General features: G+C 41.0%; 1 protein-coding gene across 2 annotated transcripts in view; it reads right to left on the bottom strand.

The window, feature by feature from the left end:
* HPS3 (HPS3 biogenesis of lysosomal organelles complex 2 subunit 1) overlaps window positions 1-20,528 on the bottom strand; it is a 44,462-nt gene extending 23,934 nt beyond the window's left edge. Inside the window, exons 1-5 of one of the 2 annotated variants that reach the window (XM_065876369.1) lie at window positions 20,297-20,528; window positions 6,177-6,668; window positions 5,454-5,625; window positions 5,266-5,351; window positions 1,892-2,084 (exon numbers count right to left, since the gene is read on the bottom strand). In XM_065876369.1, coding sequence (XP_065732441.1) covers window positions 1,892-2,084; window positions 5,266-5,351; window positions 5,454-5,625; window positions 6,177-6,668; window positions 20,297-20,513 — 1,160 coding nt within the window. In that variant the 5' untranslated portion in view covers window positions 20,514-20,528. The remainder of the gene's footprint in view (window positions 1-1,891; window positions 2,085-5,265; window positions 5,352-5,453; window positions 5,626-6,176; window positions 6,669-20,296) is intronic. The other variant, XM_065876370.1, reaches the window with a different exon arrangement.
* Between the last annotated feature and the right edge of the window lie 1,838 nt (window positions 20,529-22,366).

Raw genomic sequence — 22,366 nt, 5'->3', positions numbered from 1 at the left:
TCGGCATCTTTACAGACCCTTCTCTTTTTCCCCTCACTTTCTAAACATGACTTTTACCAGTTTAGTTCTCCAACTACTTTTCTCTGTCTACACATTCTTGGGGTCATGATCACTACTTTGATAATGAGCTCTTTTTTGTTGGTAATAAAAATATCTAACCTTTCCTCTTTTCCCTAATCTTCAGTCCTATGTGTCCAAAAACCTATCAACATTTCCTCTTGGTATTCCCTAAGCACCTCAAACTCCAATGTCTAAACCAAACTTTTCTCTCACCCCATGCCATAGCAGCCTCCATTCTTTCATAAAAGCAGGCTCAAAACTAATGGGTTTTCTCATGTCTTCTCCATTCCCAGTATCCCACTAGACATCAAGTCTTGTAATTCTCTCCCATCCATGCTTCCTTCTCTTCTCACTGCTACTGCCCTGCCCAAATGCAACCCCTCATTATCCTTACTGAACCATCCCAATAGCTCATTATCTATGTTCAAACCATCCTCCACAGTGGCCACCACTCATTTTCCTAAAGCAATGCTCTATTCACATCCCTTTCTTTGGTCAAAATCTCAAAATATTCCTTAATTTCCAAAGCCCTGAGCTCTCTCTCAAGCACTGTTTTCCCCATTGCTCTATGTTTCAGCTCCTTTACACTTAAAGGACATAACTACACAACACTTTGGAAATTAAAAAGACTAGCTACCTCCACACTGTTCGTTTAAGGAACACACAATAGCATTTCTCCCTACACCAGGGAGTGAGAAGACAGGGGAGTACCCCCGCTAGGAGTGGGTGTCAGAATCTCCACGTGGGTCCTGTGCTGTGCGAAATACACTCCAGCACCTGCTGGAGATTCTGATAGTCCCACTCAGTTGAAAACAAAACAAAACAAAAATCACTGTCCTATACAATTATTGGACACTCCTGTAAACCTGGACATAGCTTTGTTTATAGGTTTCCCTCTATCTAGAATGTCTTTCTCTTCCAATCTCTGTCTGTCAAATTCTAACTAGCTTCCGGGCTTCACTTCAAACGCAAAAACCTTACCTGTGCGACTCAGCCAGAAGTAATTTCCCTCCTCCCACAGCCTACGCCCCTTTCACAAAGTCTTAAGACATTTTCCACTAATCTCCTAGTGTTTACGTCCCTGGTCTCTGGCCCTCTTTTATGTTGTTGCTTCAGAAAGCAGATGGTGTGCCTTATTCACAGGTCGTTGGCCAGAGGGCTTAATGCAGTGCCTTGACTATAATCTAAACTGAAAAAACAGGAAATAAAAACATAAGTATCACTTACTGCTGAGAAAAAAGGAAATGACATTAAAGCCCTGCTCAGGAACCCAGTTTACATGCCAGATTACTAGGGTAAGGCAACTCAAGACATCCACCACCAGTTAGCCACATGACCGTGACCACCACCAACCTCTGGATCCTTTCCCCATCTACACTACTCAGAGGGTAGAATCAGGTAGTCTTTCTGGCCTCTTGACAGTCCTACACCATTATCAATTAGCTCAACTCATACGGAAAAGATAGGACAGCAGTGAAAAAAAATGAGGAAATCTAAAACAAAGTCTAAAGAGATGCCCTGACTGGCCCCACTGACTTTTCATTAGAATTCCCTATGAAAATCTTCCCTCGTGAAGAACTCTGTACTTCCTTAGAAAAATCCCCATCCAGTCTAAGAAAATAAAACAAAGGCAAAACCGGAATCTACATCTCTGACATTGAAAAGGCAGGTATGGGCCATTAAAAAAAGAACAAAAAACCCACAGATGTATATCATTGATTTACAGTGCCATACAACGGTGCACATAATTCTCATTTAAGGATTTAGAAAGCACCTCAAGAATTTACAGAGAAATAGGTGACTCAAAAGCCAGCAAGAGACTGAAACATACCTTGTGATGACATGCAAAAACTGTGGTGTGAGCACCGCCTGCTGAGACTTCTCAGGATACTGGTAGACTGACATTAATTCAACAGATTTGACAACCATGTACAGATAGCCCACATGAGGTAATGAGAAAAAACAAAAGAGGCTCAGCAACTCTTTCTCCTGAGATGAATGTTTTCTCTCAGAAGTAAGAGACCCTGCATGAAAAAACAAACAAAAAAACAAACCAACCATGAAACCAGTAAATAAAGGGAACCAATATTTTGACTTTTCTATGCAAAAAAGTCTATAAATGGAGAACCAAAGAGTTGCTTAGGGGAAGTTGCTCTTTATATAAGAATGCCAGGAAAAGAAGAAAAAGGAGGGCTTCCCTGGTGGCGCAGTGGTTGAGAGTCCGCCTGCCAATGCAGGGGACACAGGTTCGTGCCCCAGTCCGGGAAGATCCCACATGCCGCGGAGCGGCTGGGCCCGTGAGCCATGGCCGCTGAGCCTGCGCGTCTGGAGCCTGTGCTCCACAACGGGACAGGCCACAACAGTGAGAGGCCCACGTACCGCAAAAAAAAACAAAAAAAAATCATGATCATCACCATCATCTGATCAAGCCTGTCTAGAACAGCACCATCAATAGAACTATAATGTGAGTTACATATGTAATTTGAAGTTTTCTAGTAATCACTTTTTAAAAAATAAAAAGCAGGCCAAATTTTAAAAATATATTGCATTAATCCAACACATCCAAAATATTATCATTCTAATAAGCAATCAATAAAAAATTGAGATATTTTACATTTTTTGTTGTACTAAGTCTTTAAGACCTAGTGTTAATTTCACATTTACAGCATATCTTAATTTAGACTTAGACTAATCACATTTCAAAGTGCTCAATTGCAACATGTGACTAACGGCTACTGTACTGAACAATGCAGTTTTAGATCAGAGGGAAATACAGGGATACAGGAACATGTTAAATGACACTGTGGGGAGTCAATCAACAAAATCCAGACTGTGGGAAATTCTGCAGTAATAGTGCAGTTTCTTGCTAACTAAATTGCAAAGAAAAAAGAAGGAGAGGGGAAGGCAGAGCCTACATATTAAAAGAGATGTAGAAGACATCAGAACCAATTGCAGCGTATGAACCTTACTTGAAATCTGATTCAAACAAGTAAATTGCAGAAAAAATTGTTTTAGACAATCAGGGAAATTTGAACAACTGACGGGTATTTGATGATATCAAGCCATTTTTTAAAAATGTGAAATTACATTTGGGGTTTGTTTAAATAAAAGAATCCTTTTCTTTTAGAAACACACGCTGAAATATTTAGAGATGAAAAGGTATAAACTCTTAGATTTGCATAAAAATAATCTGGCATGGGGTGGGCGGTGGTTATGAGGCAACACTGTCGAAGTTGTGTGATGGGTACATAGGGGTCACTGTACCATTTTCTCTACATCTGTGTGCTTGAAATTTTTCATAATCAAAATGTTTTAAAAAAAACATAGAGCTCTGATTGATACCCTTCAAGGACACCCATCAATAAGAGAAGAAAGTTTCAATTACGGCACTTCCACAACTGGCCCAAAGCAACTGATGCAGTTTCTACTTCCTCTTCTTTCCTACACACATCTGTGCTCTAGTTAGACAGAGCTGCTTGCTAATCTCCAAACACACATGATGGTTTTACACCTTGCCTGTGTTGGTTCCCTTTATGTAATACCTTACCAAAATGTCCAACTTCTAAAAATTTTACTCATCCATCAGGGCCCAGCTCATACAGGTACTACCCATCCCCTCATTTGTCCACTAAGTAAACATCCATCAGACACCCCAGACACCTACTACGTGCCACTGTTCCAGGTTCTGGGTATACCACAGTGCACAAGACAAAGTAACTGCATTCATTCTAGTGAGGGGGAGTGGGGTGGAGAATAAACAAACTGCAGTATGTGGAGAGGGAACAGTTTAAAGAGAGAAGTCAGAGAAGTTCTCTGTGGCGAGGTGATACTTGAGCTGTGAATTGAAGAACTGGAAGACACCAAGTAACGCAAGCTCTGAGGGAGGTTCCTTCTGAGCACTGGAAGAGTAAATAACAGGTCTTAGATAAGAGTGTGCTCGGTGTATCTGAGGAAGAGAGAAAAGGCACATGGATGGAGAATTGTAAGAGGGTGAGTGGGACAAGAAGAGCTCCGAGTCAGGGTCATGGAGGCCATGAAAAGGATTTGGGCTTTTGTTCCAGGTGCTGGGGGAAAACCCTGGATAAAGAGCTAACCCTCTAAGGTGGCTGTGTGCCCTCTGGTCTCCTGCCTCGTGTTACACCTCCCTCTCCCTTGCTTCTCTCAGTTCCGCAAGCAAAGATTCTCCCTCGGCCACAAGGCCTTCACTGCTTCCTCTGTACCAATCCTATCCCCAAATCGGCCCCTATTCACTCTGCAGATCCTCTTTCTCAGGAAGCCTTCCCTGACCCCAGGAGGAGGCCAGGATCTTTTGTTATACACTCTCGAGACAGGGTTCCTCTCTCACAGAGCGCTCAGGTCAGAGTGTAATTGTGTACCCTTTCTTATGATCATTCCATTCATGTCTGCCTCCCCGCCCCCCCCCCCCCCCCCCCCCCCGCCCCGGCGAGACAACAGGCTCCCTGAGTACAAGTACTTTGCCTACTTTTGCTCATTATTGGTTCCCTAGTATTCAGCACAATACCCGACATAGTAGGTACTCAGTAAATGTTTGCTAAAAGAAAGAAAAAAAATAATGAAGGTTATAAACCCATTTAATCAGAAAAATATTCATATCTTTCCCTAGGCAACTCCTAAAGATATTAAGCAGGCCAGGACTAAGTACAAAACTTAATAGTGATTCTTAATCTCGGCTGCCCATCATATTGCCGGGGAGGTTTTAAAAAATACTGATGCCCAGGCCGCATAGCTGACCAATTAAGTCAGAATCTCCAACACGTAAAGACTGGGCAACAGTATCTTGAAAAGCATCCAAGTAAGGGCAATGTGCAGTAAGGTTGAAAACCACCGCTCTAAATGGATTTCCATTCAGTCCACATTCTCCCACCTGGCTCACAAGGCCATCATAAGCAGCTCTGGCAAATGACCCAGCTGGACCCAGATGAACCTTAGCTATAACAGGGCTTCCATTTCCCTTTTGGGACCTAGAGACCATTTCAAACAGGGAAATGGGTTCTGTCAGTCACATCCTCTCCATGGCTTCTCCTAGCAGTCACTCACGACTTCCCTTTCTAGCACTCACTGTTATTTGCTAAGGAATCTGCCCAAGGCCACAGGGAGCCTCAGGAGAAGAACCTAATCTATTTCTCACACCGGTCTCCCCTCCCATCCGAGGGCCTTTTCACCTCATTGCACTGTCATACTTACCTGTTTGGTAAATGGGCAGCAGCTGAAGTGAATGCAACTTGATGTCATCCGACAAGACACAGGATGAAATATCAGGAGCAAAACGTCTGTGAGTTTAAAGAGAGAGAGAGGGGGGAGAGATCTAATTTCCATGTACTTTAAGTAGGTAAATATATATTAAATGCTGGTGAATAAAAGCTTTCTAGTACCTATAGAGCAGGTGCTGAACGTGGAAATATTTTATTTTTTCATCAGTTAATCCTGTTGACTCCAGTGTAACAGCTATTCCGGACTGTTTGCTTTTTTCACCAAGAAGTTCCATGGGCTTTTGGCAGATAACAAAATCATCTGACTCAAGCTGCAAAGTCTCATTACTGATGTCTTCAAAAATAAAATTGAAGAAAATTATTTCATAACTCCAAGTACCCCTCCAATGCAAATTAGGTTGCACAAATCCCCCCACCAATTAAACAGACATAGGAATAATTTATGCACACACATCTCACGTATTTATAAAGCACTATGATTTTGAAAAGTCTCAGCACTTGCTCATTTATCCCTCACAACTGATAAAGTACAATGGGCTATTATCATCATCCCCATTTTACACACGAGGAAATTGAAACTCAAGAGATGGTATTCCTAACCCGAGGTCAATTCAGCTAGTAAATATGAGGACTGGGTCCAGAAACTCCTCATCCAGCAGCAGCTGTTTCATTATTTCTCATGACAAATACATGTTGAAATACATTTACATGCTACAGAATAAGATATGGGCAGCCAGATGATAAATCCAAATCCCATGTATTAGGAACAACTACATCATAAATAATGTGGCTTGCAATATACATACTAGAGCCTTTCAGAGATTGCCAGAAATAAGGGTTTTCTCTGCACCCAACACAAGAAAGTAAGCTAAATTCATTATTTACCTTCTGACAGTTTCACTGGATTGCTGGTCTTACGTGGATGGTGGTTAACACTCTCTCGATTTTTGGGGTCTGACTCCAGTTTTAGGATTAAAACCTCTAAGTCTGACATGACAGCGACATATCCAATACAAAAAGAAATTTCAACAGGGGTGATATTATCTATATGGATAATTAAAGAACGTTCAAAGTCCAATATTGAGAATTCTTCATTAATGATCTGATACTTCAAACTAAATAAAACTAACTTATTTGTGCAGCCAACAAGAAGGTCTCCTTTCACAGGGCAACAGGAAATGCACAGGGGGGCCTCAGAAAGCGGCATTTCCACAATAGACATCTGGTCTCTGAAGGTTTCACTGAAGGGTGCCTCCACGTCATGTCCGACCATTCGGATACATACTCGGGAGTTTTCAGTCCTTTTACTTCTCCAGTTCACATAAGCACGCAGAAACGTAGCTTTGTTTTTCTCTTCAATTGCTACCAAATAGTCTCCTGAGAAAGAAATAAGATTATACTTAGAATTTGTAATTAGAAACCACCACTTTCCTTGCACCATGAAAAAGAACTATAACTGAATCGAATGTGAATGTTTGAATTAAAGATTGACTAGAACGAAACTCTAAGTAACAGGATCTTAGGTGTATTTTAAGCTAATAGACATTTAGATTCTGAAATACAATTTCTCCCCATTTTAATGTCTTAAGATAATCCATTAATTATTCATGAAGCTTACAGAGAAATTCTACGATTTATTCCTATGACAGCTCTAAGTGTTATTGTAGCTCTGAATCTACAGCTCTAACAAAGTTCTCCTGACATAAAGAGTTTGGTATTAGTCTGATGTTAAAATTAGGTATAAATTCAGGAACTCTGAAGAGGTTACAACCCTTCCCCTTCCCACAAAAGTCATATCTTTATGTCAACTCTGAGAAACAGGATAAAGCCATACATATTAAATAAAATTTCAATCCAAGTTAATTTTCCCTTAGTTGTTGATTTTCTTGGATTATTTTAAATTACAAAGTAATTTTGGAATTACTCTTTGTTGTGAGAAGTCAAAGTGATAAAGAGGTGCAAAATGAAAAGTATAATGATCTCTCCCCGGCAGTCCGATCCATGAGGACAATGTTAACACACACAGCCTAAACCCGTGTCCTTCTAAATCTTTCTTTCATATAAACTTAGATCATAGAGTGGTAGTTTGTCATTTTTGTTTTTACCAAAATGGAATCACACTAAATATATTTAACAATCTGCAACTTTAAAAAATTACCAATGTATTACCAAAAGATTACCAAATATCTTTCCCTCCAGGTTAGATACATGGATATCTAACATCCTTTTCAACATCTGCAAAATATCCTGTATGTACATGTGCCATAATTTATTCAACAATTCCCCTACTGAGATACTACATTCAAGTATTTCCAGGGTTTTTTTGCTACTATATACTGTAATAAATAGGCCTATACCTATATATTTATTTAGTGGGGGTAAGTTTCAACAGCATAGATTCTCAAAAGTAAGACTATCAGGTCAAAGGGCAGGTACATTTTTAATTTTAACACATATTGCCGGATTACAATCACAATTATGTAATAGAGGTTCATGCTGTCACCAGAGCTGTTTAAACAGTCCTATTTCCCCACATCTTCACTAGAACTGATTCCATGTGATGGGGGAAACATGGACTCTAATGGTTATTATAATTTATATTTTCCAGACCACTTATAAAGCTGGCCATCTTATCCTATGTTTATTCAGCCATGTATAATTTCTCTTCTGCAAGTTATCTACTATTTTATTAGGTTGATTTTTCTTATCAAGGAAGAGCAGCTCTCTGGGTGAAAGTGATAATTAATCCTTCATTGGCCATGAAGAGCAAATCATTTTTGGTAGTCTATAGTTTGACTTTTGACTTTGCTATGGTTTGACTTTGTATGGCATCTTTTACAATATGTAACCAGCTATGTATCTTTTCCTTCTTGGTTTTTGTGTTTCCTAACTTGCTTAAACAGTCTCTTATGTCCTCCAATTACATAAACACACACTTACATATTCTATTTTAGTGGTTTTTTAAATTTAATATAATTTTTTTTTTTTTTTTTGGCTGCATTGGGTCTTCGTTGCTGCGTGAGGGCTTTCTCTGGTTGCAGTGAGCGGGGGCTACTCTTCATGGCGGTGCACCGGCTTCTCACTGCGGTAGCTTCTCTTGTTGCAGAGCACGGGCTCTCGGCGTGCAAGCTTCAGTAGTTGTGGCATGCAGGCTCAGTAGCTGTGGCGCATGGGCTTGGTTGCTCCACATCATGTGGGATCTTCCTGGACCAGGGATCGAACCCGTGTCCCCTGCATTGGAGGGCGGATTCTTAACCCTGCGCCACCAGGGAAGTCCTCATTTGAATTTTTAATCTTTAGAACTTTGTGGGTCAGAGGGTATAAGTCAGTGTTATTCTGAAAAGAGAACTTACTATATGCTAAACATTATTAGGTAAACAAGCCCTTTTCCAATGAATTGAAACTGAAATGCTGCTGTTAGCACACGAACTTCCCATATACAGATGCAGCAAGCAAGCGGGGGCAGCCCCTTTCTGCAGACACCAAGTGGGCTGGCCAAGTCCCTCCTCCTCCAGAATGAACCAGCCTTCAACAGAAGCAAACCTTCTCCTGTGCTGGTTCCTTTGATGCCACAGAGGTGGAGCCTGTACCTGTTCTCTCCCCAGAGATCTTGGTGGAATGCCTAAATATACCCTGCAGGCCCCATACATTTGCTCACTCTGTTCCAGAGAAGCAGTCTGATGGAGTTGGGGGCAAAAGATTCCTTGTGGCCTCCATCTTCCTTGAATTCCCTCAGCAAATACATCAAACAAAAATTTTTATTGTGGTAAAATATACGTAAAACTTACCATTTTCACCATTTTTAAGTGTACAGCTCAATGACATTAAGTACATTCACACTGTTATACAGCCATTACCACCACCTCCAAAACTTTTTCATCTTCCTCAAAACTCTGAATCCATTAAACAATAACTCCCCATTCCTACCCTCTGTACATGGTTGTTATTACTTACATAATACAGTATAGCACCAATGCTGAACAGCATGATTATGTGCAATACATAAATATGAACTATTTGTACACATCTGCAGATCTAACTCAGAACTAAGGTACATAAAATTGAAAGCAAAACTAAGTGCATTAATAATAAAAGTGAGGGGCTTCCCTGGTGGCGCAGTGGTTGACAGTCCGCCTGCCGACGCAGGGGACACGGGTTCGTGCCCTGATCCGGGAAGATCCCACATGCCGCGGAGCGGCTGGGCCTGTGAGCCATGGCCGCTGAGCCTGTGCGTCCGGAGGCTGTGCTCCACAACGGGAGAGGCCACAACAGTGACAGGCCCGCGTACCGCAAAAATAAATAAATAAATAAAATATAAAAGTGAGGGCGTGGAGTCAAGATGGCGGACTAGGAGGACGAGGAATTTGCATCTCTGCGTGACCAAAGCACCTACCAGGCACTGGTGGGGGATCACGGACACCTAAGGGGACAGGAGGAACCACCCGCGACCGGGTCCTAAGCCTAGGCACCGCCCCATACTAAAATGTCACCGCCCGACTGGCCTAGGTCCCACCCCACCCTAAACCCCACCCTTGCCTAAATTCCACCCCTGCCTAAACTCTGCCCCCACAGCCAAGACTTTTTTTTCTTCTTTCCTTTTTTACATTGGGGTTCTGTTTTACCTTGCTGATTCATTATTGTTGATTCATTTATATTTTTATTTTTCCTAATAAATCTTTTATTTTTCTAATTTTATTTTATTCTTTATACTTTGTTATTGATCTCTCCTTTTGGCTTGTTTCCCCCCACCCCCCTTTTTTTTTCTTTTCTCTGTTGCAGTTTTATTTTACCTTGTTGCAGTTAAATCAATTATATTTTTATTTTTCCTAATCTATTTTTTATCTTTCTAATTTTTTTTATTCTTTGATATTGTACTGATCTTTTTTTCTTTTCTTTTCCTTTTTTTTTTTTTTTTTTTTTGCCACAACACAAAGCTTGTGGGATTTGGTTCCCAGACCTGAGGTTGGGCCCAAGCTCCTGTGGTGGGAGCTCTGAGTCCAAAACGCTGGGCTAAAAGAAAACCTCAGACCCCAGGGAATATCAACCAGAGTGAGGCCTCCCAGAGGTCCTAATTTCAGCACCAAGACCCGGCTCTGTCCAACTCCCTGCAAACTCCAGTGCTGGACGCCTCAGGCCACACTACCAGTAAGACAGGAATACAGCCCCACCCATCCAAAAAAAAAAAAATGAAATGACAAAAAAATACGTTACAGACGAAAGAGCAAGGTAAAAACCTATAAGACCAAATAAATGAAGATGAAATAGGCAACCTACCTGAAAAAGAATTCACAGTAGTGATAGTAAAGATGATCCAAAATCTCAAAAGCAGAATGGAGAAAACAGAAGAAACATTTAACAAGGATCTAGAGGAACTAAAGAGCAAATAAACAGTGATGAACAACACAATAACTGAAATTAAAAATACCCTAAAAGGAATCAATAGCAGAATAACTGAGGCAGAAGAATGGATAAGTGACCTGGAAGATAAAATAGTGGAAATAACTGACAGGGAGCAGAAAAAAGAAAAAATAATGAAAAGAATTGAGGACAGTCTCAGAGACCTCTAGGACAACATTAAACACAGCAACATTCAATTACAGGGGTCCCAGAAGAGGAAGAGAAAAAGTAAGGGACTGAGAAAATATTTGAAGAAATTATAGTTGAAAACTTCCCTAACATGGGAAAGGAAATAGTCAATCAAGTCCAGGAAGCACAGAGAGTCCCATACAGGATAAACCCAAAGAGAAACACGCCGAGACACATATTAATCAAAGTATCAAAAATTAAATACAAAGAAAAAATAGTAAAAGCAGCAAGGGAAAAACAACAAATAACATACAAGGGAATCCCCATAAGGTTAACAGCTGATCTTTCAGCAGAAACTCTGCAAGCCAGAGGGAATGGCAGGATATACTTAAAGTGATGAAAGGAAAAAAGCCTACAACTAAGATTACTCTACCCAGCAAGGATCTCATTCAGATTCCATGGGGAAATTAAAACCTCTACAGACAAGCAAAAGCTAAGAGAATTCAGTGCCACCAAACCAGCTTCACAACAAATGCTAAAGGAACTTCACTAGGCAGGAAACACAAGAGAAGGAAAAGACCTACAAAAACAAACCCAAAATAATTAAGAAAGTGGTAATAGGAACAAACATATCGATAATTACCTTAAATGCAAATGGATTAAATGCTCCAACCAAAAGACACAGACGGCTGAATGGATACAAAAACAAGACCCATATATATGCTGTCTGCAAGAGACCCACTTCAGACCTAGGGACACATACAGACTGAAAGTGAGAGGATGGAAAAAGATATTCCATGCAAATGGAAATCAGAAGAAGGCTGAAGTAGCAATTCTCATATCAGACAAAACAGACTTTAAAATAAAGTCTTGTAATAAATTACAAGAGACAAAGAAGGACACTACATAATGATAAAGGGATCAATCCAAGAAGATATAACAATGGTAAATATTTATGCACCCACAATAGAAGCACCTCAATACATAAGGCAAATGTTAACAGCCATAAGAGGGGAAATCAACGTAACATAATAATAGTATGGGACTTTAACACCCCACTTTCACCAATGGACAGATCATCCAAAATGAAAATAAATAAGGAAACACAAGCTTTAAATGATACATTAAAAAAGATGGACTTAACTGATATTTATAGAACATCCATCCAAAAGCAACAGAATACACTTTCTTCTCAAGGGTTCATGGAAAATTCTCCAGTATAGACCATATCGTGGGTCACAAATGAAGCCTTGGTAAATTTAAGAAAATTGAAATCATATCAAGTATCTTTTCTGACCACAACGCTAAGAGACTAGATATCAATTACAGGAAAAAATCTGTAAAAAATACAAATACATGGAGGCTGAACAATACGCTACTAAATAACCAAGAGATCACTGAATAAATCAAAGAGGAAATCAAAAAATACCGAGAAACAAATAACAATGAAAACACGGTGACCCAAAACCAATGGGAGGCAGCAAATGCAGTTCTAAGAGGGAAGTTTATAGCAATACATTCCTACCTCAAGAAACAAGAAAAATCTCAAATCAACAACCTAACCTTACACCTAAAGCAATTAGAGAAAGAAGAACAAAAAAACCCCAAAGGTAGCAGAAGGAAAGAAATCATAAAGATCAGATCAGAAATAAATGAAAAAGAAATGAAGACAACAATAGCAAAGATCAATAAAACTAAAAGTTGGTTCTTTGAGAAGATAAACAAAATTGATAAACCATTAGCCAGACTCATCAAGAAAAAAAGGGAGAAGACTCAAATCAACAAAATTACAAATGAAAATGGAGAAGTAACAACTGACACTGCAGAAATACAAAGAATCATGACAGTTGACAACAAGCAACTATATACCAATAAAATGTGCAACCTGGAAGAAATGGACAAATTCTTGAAAAAGTACAACCTTCTGAGACTGAACCAGGAAGCAATAGAAAATATAAATGGACCAATCACAAGCACTGAAATTGAAACTGCGATTAAAAATCTTCCAACACACAAAAGCCCAGGACCAGATGGCTTCACAGGCGAATTCTATCAAACATTTAGAGAAGAGCTAACACCTGTCCTTCTCAAACTCCTCCAAAATACAGCAGAGCGAAGAACACTCCCAAACTCATTTTATGAGGCCACCATCATCCTGATACGAAAACCAGACAGAGATGTCACAAAAAAAGAAAACTACCCAATATCACTGATGAACATAGATGCAAAAATCCTCAACAAAATACTAGGAAACGGAATCCAACAGCACATTAAAAGGATCATACACCATGATCAAGTGGGGTTTATCCCAGGAATGCAAGGATTCTTCAATATATGCAAATCAATCAATGTGATAAACCATATTAACAAATTGAAGGAGAAAAACCATATGATCTTCTCAATAGATGCAGAAAAAGCTTTTGACAAAATTCAACACCCATTTATGATAAAAACTCTTCAGAAAGGGGGCACAGAGGGAACCTACCTCAAAATACTAAAGGACATTTATGACAAATGATGATCCAACATAATTCTCAATGGTGAAAAACTGAAACCATTTCTTCCAAGATCAGGAAGAAGACAAGGTTGCCCACTCTCACCACTATTATTCAACATAGTTTTGGAAGTTTTAGCCACAGCAATCCAGGAAGAAAAAGAAAAAAAAGGAATCCAAATCAGAAAAGAAGTAAAAGTGTCACTATTTGCAGGTGATGTGATACTATACACAGAGAATCCTAAAGATGCTACCAGAAAACTGCTAGAGCTAATCAATGAATTTGGTAGAGTAGCAGGATACAAAATTAATGCACAAAAATCTCTTGCATTCTGATACACTAATGATGAAAAATCTGAAAGACAAATTAAGGAAACACTCCCATTTACCATTGCAACAAAAAGAATAAAATACCTAGGAATAAACCTACCTAAGGAGACAAAACACCTGTATGGAGAAAACTATAAGACACTGATGAAGGAAATTAAAGATGATACAAACAGATGGAGAGATATACTGTGTTCTTGGATTGGAAGAATCAACATTGTGAGAATGACTATACTACCCAATCAATCTACAGATTCAGTGCAATCCCTATCAAACTACCAATGGAATTTTTCACAGAACTAGGCAAAAAATTTCACAATTTGTATGGAAACACAAAAGACCCCGAATAGCCAAAGCAATCTAAAGAAAGAAAAGCGGAGCTGGAGCAATCAGGCTCCCTGACTTCAGACTATACTACAAAGCTACAGTAATCAAGAGAATATGGTACTGGCACAAAAACAGAAATATAGATCAATGGAACAGGGTAGAAAGCTCAGAGATAAACCCATGCACATATGGTCACCTTATCTTTGATAAAGGAGGCAAGAGTATACGATGGAGAAAAGACAGCCTCTTCAGTAAGTGGTGCTGGGAAAACTGGACACCTACATGGAAAAGCATGAAATTAGAACACTCTCTAACACCATATACAAAAATAAACTCAAAATGGATTAGAGACCTAAACGTAAGGCCAGACACTATAAAACTCTTAGAGGAAAACATAGGCAGAACACTCTATGACATAAATCACAGCAAAATCCTTTTTTGACCCACCTCCTAGAGAAATGGAAATAAAAACAAAAATAAACAATTAGGACCTAATGAAACTTAAAAGCTTTTGCACAACAAAGGAAACCATAAATAAGATGAAAAGACAACCCTCAGAATGGGAGAAAATCTTTGCAAAGGAAGCAACTGACAAAGGATTAATCTCCAAAATATACAAGCAGCTCATGCAGCTCAATATCAAAAAAACAAACAACCCAATCCAAAAATGGGCAGAAGACCTAAATAGACATTTCTCCAAAGAAGATATACAGATTGCCAACAAACACATGAAAGGATGCTTAACATCACTAATCATTAGAGAAATGCAAATCAAAACTACAATGAGGGGGGACTTCCCTGGTGGTGCAGTGGTTAAGAATCTGCCTGCCAATGCAGGGTACATGGGTTCAATCCCTGGCCCAGGACGATCCTACATGCCGCAGAGCAGCTAAGCCCATGAGCCACAACTACTGAGCCTACGCTCTGGAGCTGGTGAGCCACAACTACTGAGCCCGCATGCCTAGAGCCTGTGCGCCACAACAAGAGAAGCCACCGTAGAGTAGAGTAGCCCCTGCTCGCAGCAACTAGAAAAAGTCCACGCACAGCAAGGAAGACCCACTGCAGCCAAACATAAATAAATAAAATAAGTAAATTTATATAAAAAAACAAAACTACAATGAGGTATCACCGCACACCAGTTAGAATGGCCATCACCAAGAAATCTACAAACAATAAATGCTGGAGAGGGTGTGGAGAAAAGGGAACCCTCTTGCACTGTTGGTGGGAAAGTAAATTGATTCAGCCACTATGGAAAACAGTATGGAGGTTCCTTAAAAAACTAAAAATAGAACTACCATACAACCAGCAATCCCACTACTGGGCATATACCCTGAGAAAACCATAACTCAAAAAGAGTCACAGGGGCTTCCCTGGTGGCGCAGTGGTTGAGAGTCCACCTGCCAATGCAGGGGACACGGGTTCGTGCCCCGGTCCGGGAAGATCCCACATGCCGCAGGGCGGCTGGGCCCGTGAGCCATGGCCGCTGAGCCTGCGCGTCCAGAGCCTGTGCTCCGCAACGGGAGAGGCCACACAGTGAGAGGCCCACGTATCGCAAAAAAAAAAAAAGTCACGTACCACAGTGTTCACTGCAGCACTATATACAATAGCCAGGACATGGAAGCAACCTAAGTGTCCATCAACAGATGAATGGATAAAGAAGATGTGGCACATATATACAATGGAATATTATTCAGCCATAAAAAGAAACAAAATTGAGTTATTTGTAGTGAGGTGGATGGATCTAGAGTCTGTCATATAGAGTGAAGTAAGTCAGAAAGAGAAAAACAAATGCCATTTGCTAACACATATATATGGAATATTAAAAAAATGGTTCTGATGAACCTAGGGGCAGGACAGGAATAAAGGCGCAGAGGTAGAGAATGGACTTGAGGACATGGGGAGGGGGAAGGGTAAGCTGGGACGAAGTGAGAGAGTGGCATGGACATATATACACTACCAAATGTAAAACAGATAGCTAGTGGGAAGCAGCTACATAGCACAGGGAGATTAGCTAGGTGCTTTGTGACCACTTAGAGTGGTGGGATCGTGAGGGTGGGAGGGAGACGCAAGAGGGTTATATGTATGCATATAGCTGATCCACTTTGTTATGCAGCAGAAACTAACACAGCATTGTAAAGCAATGATAATCCAATAAAGATGTTAAAAAAAAAAGAATAAAACTGAAAACTAGGACTGAACACTGCAATAAATCAGAAGTAGTGCCTCGAGTACACAGACACTGACAACCAGCATTCCACTCTGTCTCTCTGAATTCATAAATTGAATAACACAATATTTGTCTTTTTGTGTCAGGCTTGTTTCACTTAGCAAAATGTCTTCAGGGTTCATTTGTGGTGTAGCTTGTGTCTGAGTTTCATCCATTTTTAAGGCTGTATGGATATCGTACATTTTACTTACCTGTCAATGAACATTTGGGCTGCTTCCACCTCTTGGCTCTAGTGAAAAATGCTATGAACACTGGTGTACAAATATCTGCACAAGTCCCTGCTTTCAATTATTCTGTGTACATACCCAGAAGTGAAACTGCTGGATCATATGGTAATTCTATAAATTTTTTGAGGAAACATCATACTGTTTCCTACAGCAGCTCTATCACTTTCCACTCCTACCACCAATGTACAAGGGTTCCAATTTCTCCACATTCTCATCAACACTTGTTATTTTCTATTTGTTTTGATAATGGCCAACCTAATGGGTATGAAGTGGTATCTCACTGTGGTTTTGATTTGCATTTCCATGATGATTAGTGATGCTGAGCATCTTTTCATGTGCTGGTTGGCCACTTGGAGAAATGTCTATTCGAATCCTTGGCCCACTTTTGAATTGGGTTGTTCTGTTGTTGAGTCATAGGAGTTCTTTATATATTCTGAATATTAATCCCTTATCGGGTATATGCTTTGCAAATATTTTCTCCCATTCTGTGGATTTCCTTTTCAATCTGTTGATAGTGTCCTTTGATGCACAAAACTTTTTAATTTTGATGACATCCAATTTTTCTATTTTTTTCTTTTGTCAGTGCTTTGGTGTCATATTCAAGTTACTAAATGAATTTTAAAACTAAGAATATTTGTTTAGTTATAATAAAAGCTTTTTATCGTATGTCTATAAATATATGCTTATTTCATTGGGAAAGTCTATATATCAACAGTTTTATATATAATTTGCAAACTATAGATGGTGCCTATGCTGTCTTGTATTAATATGTTTTCAAATTAATAACTTGTCTTACAAATGATGAACTAGAACTTGCTGTGTCTACCTGGTAAGCCTTTTGAACAGAGCTTTAGAGTTCTCTCAGTTAATCCTCACAACTCTTCAAGACATTCTATCCTTCTCCATTTTATAAATCAGGAATCTGAGACTCAGAGAAGCTGAGTAACCTGCCTAAGGCAACACAGACAACAAACGGATGGCATTGGGGTTTAAACCTTGATCTGGTTAGCTCAAAAGCCAATGTTCATTCCACGCTGTCTCTCAAAATGTTCCAAAGGAGATATAAGTCTAGAGGATTCTGTGGAGGTTATAGCCCTTTATAAGAGAAAGGAATTAAACTTTTTAAGGTATTATGTGCCCAGGGCCTTATTTTACTTATTTTACAACAGCCTGTCTTCATTAAGTAAATTAGAAAATCATTCTTATATTTATCCTTAAGCTGAGAGTCATTGATTTTTTTAAAAAATAAGTAAACTTTTCCTTTTGTGCACAAGATCATAAACCTGGTTAACACTAATACCAGATTAAGGAAAAGGCTGCACTCCTATGACAAAATGGATATCAGAAGGCAGAAATAACATACAATGTATGAAAATATGTTTTATGATTCTAAAAAAGTTGAGGGAGGGTAGGGCTTGGGGGAAGATAACAGACATTCTAGGGCTCTTTCATGTACTTGTGCTAAAGGACAGGCAATGAGGGTCACAAGGTCTTGTCCTCTCTGCCTCACCACCTCCAGACACCCCATAAGCAAGTGTCCAGCACCAGAGCTCCCCACACAGCACTCAACCCTGGCCACCAGGTCTTTCTCCCTCAAGAGCGAGTTCTCACATCTCCTCTTCCTCCCTTCACACACAAAACCTATATTAAATTTCCATTACTGATGATGATATTTAGGGCCCATTCTTCAAAATTTTGACCTACATTCTAATACCCCCAAACTTTATGAAAGGAAACTGGCATCCTGCTAATTAGAAATGGAAAAAAAACCACAAAAACTTGAAAATGTTTTCTGTTTGGATAAGAGACCTGCAAAGCATTTACAGTAAATATAAATCCCTGATCTAAGATTCACTTTGTTTTTGACAGGGTGGGGGGGTGGAGGAGACCCTGGGCTTAGAGCAGGAATCCCCATGTCCATGTTACTGTGAGTGGAAGGACAGAGACAAAAAAGAAAAAGCTGGAAAGTGTAAGACGAGTTATCTGGATATCAACATAGCTAGGAGTCCGCTACCTGTGGATTGATAGAAGCTGTACCCAGGCATTGCGTTCAAGCTGAAAGTTACCCTTGAGCTATCTGACTCATGCTAATGCCATACCACAGGACTCCTGAAGTTTCTTAAGACAGCCAACTGAATTACAAAAATATCTTTGTTTTTCAAGGCTTCAGTACCATACTACTCAATGCCTACAGCAGCCAGTAAGGCTCTAGGTCAGTGATTCTCAATCCTGACTAAACACCAGACTCACCCAATGCTGGGCCACACCCCAGGAAACACAGTTTCTCTAAGGTTGTGGTTCAGGAATCGGGTGTTTTATACACAAGTAGCGGCATCAAAGGATTCCCCAGAATCACCACTACTGACAGGCAAGAAAGCTAGAGGTTTACATAACGCCTGCCACTTCCAATTCTAGATTAAATGCCCATTTGGAAGACAAATGGTACAAGTCATGTAAACAGTGTCTGTTTGTCTGTCTCACCCTCACCAGCAGACACACACATAGTAATGTTGAAACTGGTGCGTTTGCCACTCAGCAGAGCTCTTGAAGGTGAGAACTCCTCGGTCTAAAAAGGAGGTGGGATGGGGAAAACTACTAATATTGTGAAATGATTAGGAGAGTAATATCATAAAACATACCAAAATCAGAATCTTCTGCTGAAAGAGAACTTACAGATCTAATAAGTGGTTTTCAAACTGGTCTGTGGGCCTGCGGGCCCCTATTACGTCTTCACTAATCAAAAAGAAAAAATAATAACAGTATAGTAAGTTGCCCATAAAGAAAGACATCCCATGTTTGGAGCTAAGTGTTTCTCCTATTATCGGTATAAATAACGATGACGGTAAACAGTAGGGCTTTTCATTTTTTTAAATATATATCTTTACTTGACAAAATGAACAGTCAGATACTGTGTATGGTAGCCCCACAATTCTTTGCTGATCCACAAAATTCCAATGTCTAGAAATCACTGATCTAGCATTCAAATTACTTCTTTTTTTTTTAAACAGAAACTGAGACCCAAAAGTTTCTATAAACTCACACCTAATCAGTTGCAGACAGAGTAGCGATTAGGCAGAGATCTCCAATCCTCCAGGTTGTGCTCTCCACCTTATTAGTAAAGTACCTCAGCCAAAGGCTTTTCCACCCTAAATACTGCAATTTACACCTTTACACCCCTCTTGAAAAGCAGGATTCAAATTTTAAGTGTATTATCAGGCAGTTAAAAGAATCCTATGGTGAATTTTTCTGTAATCTTAAGTACCTGTTTTTAAATGTTGGATTTTTCTAAAATAGGGATACACCCACACAGTACCCCCTTGGCACTGCTTCACGTTTCTGATGGAAAAAGAGTAGTGGATGCTGTTACCCTGTTTGGGGAAAAAGGGGTCTAAGACCTGAGCTCTATTTATACAGATTTAAAAATCAGCATGTAATGTGAGCTTTCAAAAATCGACAAGAAGTAGATAGATAAAGGACTGGCCATGAGTTGGCATAACTGTTGAAGATGGGAGTAACTGGGGGTTCAGGATACTATTCTCCCTACTTTTGTGTGTACTTGTTTTCTATACGAAAAGAAGTTTATTTGGTTTGAAGTGTCTGCGTTGAGTGGAATCCAGCCACCCAACCAAGGTACTTCCCGGCGAGGACGCCAGAAAAGCAGGAACAATCAGCGTCCCCCGCCCACCAAAGGCGGGCTCTAACCTGTGGTTGCCAGGACAGCCGCACAGCGCACAACTTCCATCAGCCGCCAGACCCGGCAAGACCGTCCGGCAAGCACAAAGTACTTCCCCATCCAGAGCTATAGGCGTCGCTCGGTCCTCTAGGAAGGAGGCCCCAATCCGGGGCCCAGGAGCCCCCTGACCCCACCGCTACTCACCGGCCTCACTGTAGGCCAGGCGCAGCACCCTGCCCAGCGTGGAAAAGGCACACCTTGGCTGGCACAGCCCCTGGCCGGCGACTGCGAACGCCTCCACCTTGCAACCGGCCGCCACGAACAGCGCATCGCGTCCCCCGCCGCAGAAACGTTCAGGCTCCAACTTGCAGGGCACCACCTCCTGCGACCCGAACGGGTGCAGGTTGTACAACTGCACCATCTCAGCAACCTGCTGCGGGCCGCCCGGCGGTGCCCGCTCCGGCCAGCCCGCCCCGCGGGGCACCCGGAGACCGCCTCGCGGGACGTGGAGGCTGGACCACTTCCGCGAGCAAGTGAGCTGAGCGGAGTCACGTGAGTGCCAGCAGGCCCGCTAGCGGCTCGGATTCTTAAAGAGGCCGCTACCGGGCGAGGGTGGAGCCGGAGGAAAGGTCGCGCCCGCCCCGCCCGGCCGCCGCCGCGCCCCGCGGGCCCTTAGTCCTTTGGCCTTGGACCAGGCCACTCAGGGCTGACCACGCCTCCGCGCCCAGGAGTTGATGGGCACAGGGGTCACTGTGTCCTTTCCTTCGTCTTTTCACTTTACTGATTTGGGCCAGGCGAGATGTTTAGACCCTTGAGTACATTTAAACACTTGATCATCAGTTTCTTGTACCATTTTATACTTGCTTCAGCCTGTGAGCTTCTGGAGAACAGGACTGCAAAAACCGAAGTGGAGGGACTTCCCTGGTGGTCCAGTGGGTAAGACTCCATACTCCCAATGCAGGGGGCCCGGGTTCCATCCCTGGTCGGGAACTAGCTCCCGCATGCATGCCACAACTAAGACCCAATACACCGTACATAAATAAATATTAAAAATTTTAAAAAAAAGCTGAAGTGGAGTGCACACAGCTCGACTCCAGGCTAAACACACTGAAGAGTTGCTCAAAAGTACTGAAAATTTCAGAATTGTTTAGTTGGGAAGAGCAACGCCTAGAACATGCTTGGCAAAAAAAAATTTGCTGAAGAATTGTGGATGTCATCTAATGAACTCCAAATATTTGAGAAGATTAGTCTGAGCCCCAGAGGATAGATGCACTAGGGGTGAAATCCACTGGTTCTCACTCCAGTGCTCCTAAAACTATCCTCTAATCTGTATTCTGTACCTATTCCTGACATCTCAATGTGGAGCTCCTGGTTGCAAATTCCAATTTTTAAAAAAAAGTAGATTTAGATGAAGTGGGTATTGGAGCTACTCTTTCCAATTCATCCAGAAAAAAATGTAAGTACAGTATGGATTGAGGGATGCTGTCTTTTGGCACACAGGAAGAGAACTGAAAAGAAAAAGCTAAATTTCCTTTCGTCGCCCTCATGAGCTCTTCTAAGAATTTACAGATTAGGTGCGATTGGATTGAAGTCAATTAAACTCTACCTCCATTTCCTAAACCCTCTAGATCAGGGGTCCCCAACCCCCAGTCTGCAGCCCAGTACCGGTCCCCGACCTGTTAGGAACCGGGCCGCACAGCAGGAGGTGAGTGGTGGGCAAGCCAGCGAAGCTTCATCTGCCGCCCCCCAGTGCTCCCATTACTGCCTGAACCATTCCCCCCTAACCCGGTCCGTAGAAAAATTGTCTTCCACAAAACCAGTCCCTGGTGCCAAAAAGGTTGGGGACCGCTGCTCTAGATGAATAAAGTTGCCCTAAGTAATATCCTCTCCTTCAGCCAACCAATAGGGACTCTCTGGGAGACTACAGTTCACCAAACTCAGTGAGGCCAAGAAGTGGACAAGGAAGTTGCTCTGGTCAGCCCCAGCTGGGGCCGAAAACTCATAGAAGGCTCCTATAGAAAACAGCTAGACTAACACAGCCCACAACTCATTCTTTTATATACAACCCTCATGAATACCCCCATCTCCACAAATACCTGCCTTATGACCCTCTTTTGATTAATTTTCTGCTTCAAGCCTGAAAATGACAATTTCAGTACTAAATTAAAATTTCAAGACTAAAATTACAATTTTATTTTAATTTCACCTACATTAAAAATGTCTGTTTTGGAGGAAGAAGTGAGATTTGCTCAAAGCCTGGAACTCCAATCCCTT

This window comes from Phocoena phocoena, chromosome 4 (genome assembly GCF_963924675.1).
Source record: "Phocoena phocoena chromosome 4, mPhoPho1.1, whole genome shotgun sequence".
Taxonomy (NCBI): Eukaryota; Metazoa; Chordata; class Mammalia; order Artiodactyla; family Phocoenidae; genus Phocoena; species Phocoena phocoena.
The sequence above is the reverse complement of the archived record's forward strand: the minus strand, read 5'-3'. Positions and strand labels throughout refer to the sequence as shown.